The sequence below is a fragment of the Galendromus occidentalis genome, unplaced genomic scaffold (genome assembly GCF_000255335.2).
Source record: "Galendromus occidentalis unplaced genomic scaffold, Mocc_1.1 scf7180000077471, whole genome shotgun sequence".
NCBI classification, from domain to species: domain Eukaryota; kingdom Metazoa; phylum Arthropoda; class Arachnida; order Mesostigmata; family Phytoseiidae; genus Galendromus; species Galendromus occidentalis.
This window is the reverse complement of record NW_003805459.1, coordinates 258934-267445: the sequence shown is the minus strand read 5'-3', so window position 1 is coordinate 267445 and position 8512 is coordinate 258934. Positions and strand designations below refer to the sequence as shown.

Genomic DNA, 8512 nt, shown 5'->3' with positions numbered 1-8512 from the left:
AGTAAGCAACGAGAATCTCCAAGAAGCGCGAGATCTACCGAGTCTGGGTTGGAGCAGGCGAGACGTCGACGGCGATGTCAGGTAGCGAAGATTAGTCGAGCGCGCGAAACTTGAGCCGGTCGCTGTCTCGATTCACGGCGCCCTCGATCGATGCAGTTGATTGAGGCCGATTCCGAATCGGAGCAAAAGACTCGGAAGAAGAGAGAATAATTCCACGAAAATTCACGACTTTGACGTTTCCAAAACAGCGTAGTCCAACAGCCTCTGTCGCTGCATTCAGGAAGCCGCAACGACAGAGCCGGGTCGAGCTCCGAAAAGTGAACTCTAAGGCTGTCACTCACTGACGAAGGAACTTTCCGGCAACGCACTTCATCCGGCCGTGCGAACTCTACTGCACCGACTGTTTGTTGCCGACTGACTGACTGACTGCTTGCCCGGCGACTGCCGGTTGGGCTGCCTGGTGGCGCAGAGCGTCGTCCCTTCTGTCGGTCCGTCAGTCGGGCTGTATCACTCACTCACTCATTCTCTCCGTCTCTCTTGCTTGCTTGCTAACGGTCCCTTGGCGCGGCTGCCTGCCGTTGCCGTCGTCGTCGTATTCGTCGGAAAGGGAGGTGGTAGTCGTCGAAGGGCCCGGCGGCTTGCTGGTGGTGGTCTTTCTATCCAGCCAGCCAGAGATAGCTATTACGCGCGGACGGGATCAACGACCTCAGACAACGTTATGTTTCTGTTGTAACATCTCTCCGGCCGACAGCTCCGGCGAGAGCCCGCCAGCCACAATCCTGTTACGCGCGCGGTCGCGATCAGCTGTTCTTCTCCAATGGCTGTCTACGGAGAACCGGCCCGCCGCCGCCGGCCGGCTGCGTGCCTAGCTGACGGGTTTCTTGACTCGTTTACTAGAACAAAACGGTTTCCACTTCTTCTCGTTCGTAGCGAGCGGCAACGACCGCAGTAGGTCACAGGTCTTCGATTCACGTCACAGCTTTCATTTTTTTTCACTGGTTATCGATCCCGGGTGAAATTCTGGTTACTAGCTGACTGGTGGACCGCGGATTCCTGCACTGGTATTGAGGAGGATGATCCCAAATGAAGGGGGAGTCTTTCAGGTGATTTCTCCGCAGGCTGCGAGGGGGAGGGAGGAGAAATAAATAATGATCGAGAGCCCATGGTACCTAAGTTCGAGTCATAAATGGGGAGAGGTGTTCGATGATACGGCGCTCGAGTCCAGTTTCTGGGACGCTCTACGGCATCTCCATCCTTGAGACAGTCCTAGAGATGCTAATTGACTGGAAAATGGACCTGTCATCCATTATCACTTCTGACGCTCGGGTACTTCGACAATGGCCGGTGCCAATGGATATGCCGTTCGGGAATTAATGTGTGTACTTCCAGAGGGTTGAAGAGAACCAGTGGGTAGCCTTAAGTGGGATGAGTTGAAGTCGCTTCGAAGCCCTAAAGATTCGTTCGGAGACTTCAAGACTGTCAAATATTGATGACCAAAGTGAGGGAGTGACGAACCACCGCCTCACAGCTCCGGCCTTACCAAGGTTCCGAGCTCGGTGCCAAGATTTTGCCCATGCCTCTTGCTGACAGCTATAGAGATTGAACGGCTTTTCTCTCCGCTGTCGAGAGCGTCTGAGTGTCGAGGCTTCAAAAGATTCATTCGTCATTGATGTTCTGGAGCATCAATGCAAGCTCGATCAAGGGGAGTAGGGATCCGCCGAGGTACCACGCTGCACTCGGACGAGGTGGTCGATTCCTTCAAGTCCATGCGTCTTCGATGAATCAAGTCCCCTACGCGGAAATCTTTGCAAAATACGTCTCAGGAACGAGGCTCGTCATCCCGGATAGATCGATCTCCCGCACTATTAGTAGACGATGCGACGATGTAGTAATTGGCCCGTTTAGTTGACCGCTATATCAAATTCTATCGAACAGGTAGCGGTGGCCGCTGCACTTGCCGCTAACGAAGACTAGAAATTAGATATGTATCTCTTGAAAGAGGTCACGGGTGTAGGATCGTCTCGAATTTCGGTGACCGCCCGAAAAATCCGGCGTTCTCCGTTTTCGGATAGCCTCTATCAAAAAGGATCACCGTATCAATCATATAATCTCTGTGCCTCGTTGCGCCCATTTTTTTTGCTCCGAGGCGGTTCTGACATACGGGTGTCCCGTATCACAACTGGGTCCGTGATCCGCTCCTTCTCCCGATCGCGTCTCCAGGAAAGTAACCCTCCTCAACGGTGAACCATTCTCATTCAACTCTCCCCAGCCCCTTAGTAGGCTAATAAAGAGAAGTTGATCCCCCGGCGAGTCGAGAAAATTCTTGGGGAACTGAAGAAACGGGAGTCGTGGAATGCGAACACGAATCGACCTCGGGCTTACTCGATACTATTCGAAAGACGGTTTGGACTGAGAAAATACGGCTGAGAGCGCAGCGCCGCGACTATAGAATCCGGGGACCCTCGCTCTCACGGAGCATCGTGATGTTCGGTGCACTCAAGACGAGAATCCGAGAATTCGAGAAGGCTCCGTGCAAAGTTTTCGCAAGAGCTGAGCCTTTCCCGCACACTCCATGTTTCCACACGCAGCGCTCTATGGATCGACACTCCCCGAAAACCGATCGATGAGCATTAGGATGGGTCTCTTCCGGATGCTTTCTCGGAGGAAAAATCATGTTCCCCGCGTAATTTCAACTAGAAATTTTCCCATTCTGTGAAATCCATTCGAATTAACTCGTGACGGCAGGCGTGTGAGTGTATCATTTTCCGCTCTCTCCTTGCAGAGCCTATTCTACGTATTCGCAGTAGCTTTCATAGAGAGGGAGGCTTTTTGCTCGTGTTGCTGGAGCGTAGGCTTCCGGAGTCGTGCCCAGTGGCGTGGCGAGCGAGGGGGCGGTGGGGCGGTCCGCCCCGGGCATCACTGCTCCGGGGGCATCACAATGCTCGATGGAAGTCCCAGGAAGCCAAGTCTTCCCCGAGGTTCGGTCGTGATGAACAATAATGAATGGAGACTTATGATGACTCCCATCGGTATCCAGATCGTGGAAGGACAGATTTGGGAAATTCCGGAAAGAAATCTGAGGGGGGGGGCATAATATCGAGGTCCCGGCACGGAATTCAAGGTTTCCGCCCCGGGCACCATAGAGGCACGCTACGCCGCTGGTTGTGCCCCCCTCAAAGGAGTCGGCCGCCTCCAAAATCGTAGGTACGCGCCAACATACACCTACGTATAGTGTACCATCTTTTCTACAGGCGAGTCTCGTCGACGGCCACTCTATGATACCGGAGCCTGGCAGTGATGAGACCGATTAAGATGTCAGGGCCGCTGTATCTAGAACTAAGGGTCGAAATCAGCGATTGAGACTATTCTGCATGGTCGGGTGGGCCCTCGCGGAAACCAACTATCTTCGAGTCGAACGAGGAAAGATCATCCTGATAATATGAGGGGGTCCTGCGATATCGATACTGCATACGGACCCCGAATCAGTCCAGGCAAGCCCATCTCGAATCGGTTCTTCGAAGATTCTCCGGTTTCTCAAAACGAATTCCTCCATTGCTCCAATGAAGCCCACTCCATCCGATTAATCTCAGGGTATGGCGCCTCATGCAAAATATAATTTCAGTGAAGAATGATTACCTCCGAGCGGCAGCGGCGAAGCAAAAGAGGGCGCGCGGGAGCAAACCGTTCCGGGCGCCAAAATTCAGGTCCACCACGAGGGCGCCTTCCCCGCCCAATACGGGAGCGCTAATAACAGTTACTAACCTATCTTGAGTCTTCCTCTCATCGAGATTTACCTCGAATGATATGGAATAGACAGCCACTTCTGATGAATAAAAAAAATAGGCTCGACGGAGCAAACTTCCCCGACAGGAAAATTCTCCGTAGGAGCGTTAAGAAGGTGTGAAGGTTGATCGCGGCTATAGTCCGAGAATCGACTGCGTCTGTCAGTCCCGGGCGGGAAGACATTTCGCCGGGTCGTCTAAAGGGAGACTCAACCGATGCATACTGGAGGCGAACCAGTGCAAAGTGATAAGTGACTCACAAGTCGAGGATGGGGAATGGACAGAGTTCTGGACCCGATACTCATGCTCAAATCATGTTCTCCTTCTGTCGAGAGAATCCGTGGGGAAGAATTTATTCCGTCGACTCAAAATTCCCATTGACGACTGAATATGTCGAGGTGATAAAACGATGATCTCCATCTTCCGTGGGATGAATCCTTAAATCTGACAGCTCCTGTCGATTGGTCGAGGGACGCTATCCGACGACCGCCCCGGACGCCACGTCGCCTCCTATTTCATCCATGGCTGGGGGGCCAGCCGGCGGAGCCACCGAGCACCTTCTCTCTCTCTTTACGCAAGCGTAACGTGGAAGGCGCTATTCGCCATCGAATCTTCCCTCAAGAATACATGGAGCGCGTCGGAACTCCTGGATGCACCGCTGCTTTCTTTGCCCATTCTGCCGTACATCTGCTCCCATGTGCATTGGAAGCCGCCGCTCATGCTGCGAGTGAGTTCCCTACCCCCGGATGAGCCCCCGCCTCATAACACGGATGATCTAGGGCAGAGGTTCCCAAACTTTTTCTTCCGCGGAACCCTTCGCGGAACCCCTAGTGTCCCGTGGAACCCGTCCTCATTTTTCAAAAATTTCAAAGTCCTGTCAATTGCTCTTTCCTTTCAGCTATTAGAGGAGAAAACACGCGTTTGTTCCGGAGCAGACCCGAATGTTTATTGCTTAAGTCAATTCTTGCGTAAATTAGGAATGCTCATCTAGCGGGAACGTGCCGTGTGCAACGACCTTCGCAGTGTGCATTCGATGCCGATCGATGCGCCAATTAGAACGATCCCCTTCGTATTGAGGAAGGCATTTTTTGGAATCAGGAAAAGAATTTGCCCGCAGGGCTACGACACCTGGGGCCCGTATATGACCGTACATATGGAAGCAGAACCTCGTCGCGGAACCCCGATTTACGAAGAGCAGCCCACGGAACACTGGGGTTCCGCAAAGATTTTTTCACGGAACCCCCGGAAAATAGCGACGGAACCCCAAGGGTTCCGCGGAACCCAAATTGGGAACCTCTGATCTAGGGCAGTGGTTCCCAACCTTTTTCTTCCACGGAACCCCTAGGGGTTCCGTAGGGGTTCCGCAGGTAGACTTTGGGGTTCCGCGCAATCCGCCACGGAACCCTTGGGTTCCGTGGAACCCCGGTTGGGAACCTCTGATCTAGGGACCCGAAACATGCGGTCAAGCCCCGTGCGTATCGCTCTTCAGACGGGGCTTGTCAGGGGGGCAAAGAACCCGAGCAGGCTCCGACCTGAGGCGTCGCGAGGATTCCGTGCAGACCCTCGGAGACCTGCCTGGAGCGCCGCACAGGCTTTTGAGACGTGATCGCGGCAGCATACCCAGGGAGCTCCTCTCAGCCGCTCGGCTTGCCTCGGAAGCATGCTGGGTCGCACAATTAGTCAAGACGCGATAGGGGATGAAATGCGTTATCATTCGTAAGGCTCATTCTCAAGAATATTAGACCGAGACGGGAATAATTGAAGCTGTTCTGGAAAAATGAAGAAGTTTCTCGTGTTCTCGAATAAGATGGAGAATGAGACAGAATGAAATAGATGAGGCTTGAATAGAGATCTTCCCCATCCGTTCCCATCGGAATCGGAGTTAACCGACGACAGACGAACGTCCCGCTGGCCCCTTGTCACTGACCAGACGATTTTCGACTGCAAAACAAACTTTCGTGCCTGGGGCGAAATTGGGAATTTTGGGCCCTCTTCGCTGCTCGCAGGCATCCATGGGACATTACACCCCCGAATGATTGAGCTAGATTCAAATGATTAGAGATGCGAGTTCCACGGGAATCCAAAAATGTGCTCAGGAACTTGCTCTACCATGCCCCACACTACGGAGGTAGATGGACTCGAGGGGATTGATTATTATTTGACCTCGCCTTCGGTATCTTCTGTTCTCAGACCGGGTTGCTGAGCTAGAGAAAGATTCCGAAAGTTCGCACCCGGGCGTTCTTCGAGTCTCCGTTTTCGATTTCCACTTGGGTATCAAGGCTTACTCCAGCGGCCGTAGTGTCGAATTTTGTGCATTCGCAACGCAGCTCCGAGTTCTAGTATCGGGCAGGCCTACGGTCGGACGATTTGCGACCTCAGTGTACTGCACGTGGAATGGAGGATCAAAATGGATTTTCTGAGTTCAGAGCCGGCCTTTGTGACATTTCGCCGAAATTTCCGAAAACCGAGGACCTCTCGCGTCGGGGAAGCTCTCTATGAACGAACTTGACGGTGAATCTGCTCCCCCTGGTTCGGGCTGATCTGCGTCATGTCAGATGAAAAATCGAATGTCGGAGGGAATCGGTGAGCACACGGCGTCTTGCCGAGAGTTTCCATACATTCGCGTGTTTGGAATATATGGAGCCGAAGATCTGAAATTGAGGAGTTGCTCGGAAAACTTTCCGAGTCGGAGCCCTTGCTTCCTCACAAGCCCTGCCGATTCGTGGGCCGAACCGATTGATGAGCCCCATCGTAGATTGATAGCTCATGGTCACCTCTGCCCACAGAGCGCTTTCTGGAGCTCACTCAGACCCCAGAGAGCGGGGAATAAGGGATTTGTGAAAATATTCGAAGCTCGGGATCGAATCCTGTCTCCGCGCAGATCCTCTCGAGCCTCACTTTCGTCGCCACCTTGCCGCAGGCTAGGCCCTCTAGCCGGCATTCCCCAATATCTATATATATAAAATTGAATGTCCACTTGTCTGTCATGGTCGCCTATTCTTGGAAACTAAAGGTAACTTAGTCTTGGAATTTGTCGTGACGAGGCACGTAGTACCTGGGAAGGTTTTAAGCCTATCAGATCCGAGAAGAACGGACCCCTTTTCCGTCATTCAGTCATTTCGTGTTTCAAATTGCCTCTTGTGGGAGCTTCGTTATTTTTCGTTTCTTTTTTTCGTTTCGCGCTCTTTCGTTTAGCATCGTTATTTTTTGATGACATTCCATGAATTCGATCGGAATCGGACTTCGGAATAATCTCTGATCTCGCTCCTTTGCGAAGACATTAGCTGTCGGTGCCGTAGGTGCTCTTAAGGTTTGTGATGAGGCCTCGATAGCTCTTGACACTGATTCTCAACGAGCAACAAGGTTGCAGCTTGACAGAATATGGCACTCGCGAGCGCGTTTGACAGAGGATGAGGATCGTCGAAATGCGAGACTGGAAGTAGACCGTTTGCGGCATTCGAGGACACGAGTTAATGAAACGAATGAGCGAAGACTTGCGCGCTTGGATGGGGTCCAATCTCATACTCTCCAAATGCATTCCGAGGAAACGGAGGACGAACGGGTGGAAAGATTGTTGGCTGATAGAGCCCGGCATGTTCAGGTCAGGCGTAGCATACATAATGATTTGAACCTTGCGGCTTTTGAGTATGACCCTGGTATAGATTACAGCAAGCACCGTGGTGTGAATATAGGAAGAATGGATCAGGTATGTAATTTCTGCCGAGCACTCAAATTTGCTAAAGAGACCCCAGGCATGTGCTGTGCGGGAGGAAAAGTCAAGTCGCCTGAATTGTGTCCGCCGCCTGAATTGTGTCCGCCGCCTGAGCCCTTAGCGACATTAATATCTGGGAGCACGAATCAGTCAAGACATTTTTTGAAAAACATTCGAAAGTATAACTCATGTTTCCAAATGACATCATTCGGAGCGACGGAAATCATCCGAGACAATTATATGCCCACCTTCAAAGTACAAGGTCAGGTATATCATCGCGCTGGGTCTCTTTTGCCGCTACCGGGGGCTGATCACCAATTCCTTCAGATTTATTTCATGGGCGACACAAACGAGCAAATCGATCAGAGGCGTCGTTTCAACAGTGGAACAATCCGTGAGATTGTTGCAGATTTACAGGACATGCTGCATCGGCACAACGAATTAGTACGAGTGTTCAGATCTTCTCTTGAGCTCATGCCGACAGATGACTATGTGGTTGTTATCAAAGCTGATAAGACGCCAGGAGAACACGCAGGGCGATTCAATGCGCCAACATCGGATGAAGTGGCTATCGTCATTGTTGGTGAAGAATTCAACTCACGAGACATAGTCCTTCGTCGCAGAGACGGCTGTCTTAAGAGAGTTTCGGAAACCCATCGCTCCTATGATGCTTTGCAGTATCCGCTTTTATTCTGGCAAGGCGAAGATGGTTATCATTTCAATCTGAGAATGAGAAATCCAGGAACGGATGAAGAGACCAGTAAGAAGGTCAGTGCCATGAATTACTACTCATACCGGATAATGATACGCGATAACGCAGAGAATCATATCCTGCTTTGCCGACAATTATTCCATCAGTATATTGTTGATATGTATGCGAAAATCGAAACCGAAAGACTCCTGTTCATTCGATTGAATCAAACCAAGTTACGGTCAGAGGAATATGTTCATTTACGAGATGCGATTGCCTCTGATGGCCATATTGATCCCAATCATCTTGCGAAGATGGTGATACTGC

The 8512-nt window shown here is 51.5% G+C and overlaps 1 protein-coding gene across 1 annotated transcript in view; it reads left to right on the top strand.

The window, feature by feature from the left end:
• The first annotated feature begins 7325 nt into the window (after positions 1-7325).
• The window catches only part of LOC114828294 (uncharacterized), a 1340-nt gene continuing 153 nt past the window's right edge, over positions 7326-8512 (top strand). Inside the window, exon 1 of the mRNA XM_029111822.1 lies at positions 7326-8502. Coding sequence (XP_028967655.1) covers positions 7480-8502 — 1023 coding nt within the window. The 5' untranslated portion in view covers positions 7326-7479. The remainder of the gene's footprint in view (positions 8503-8512) is intronic.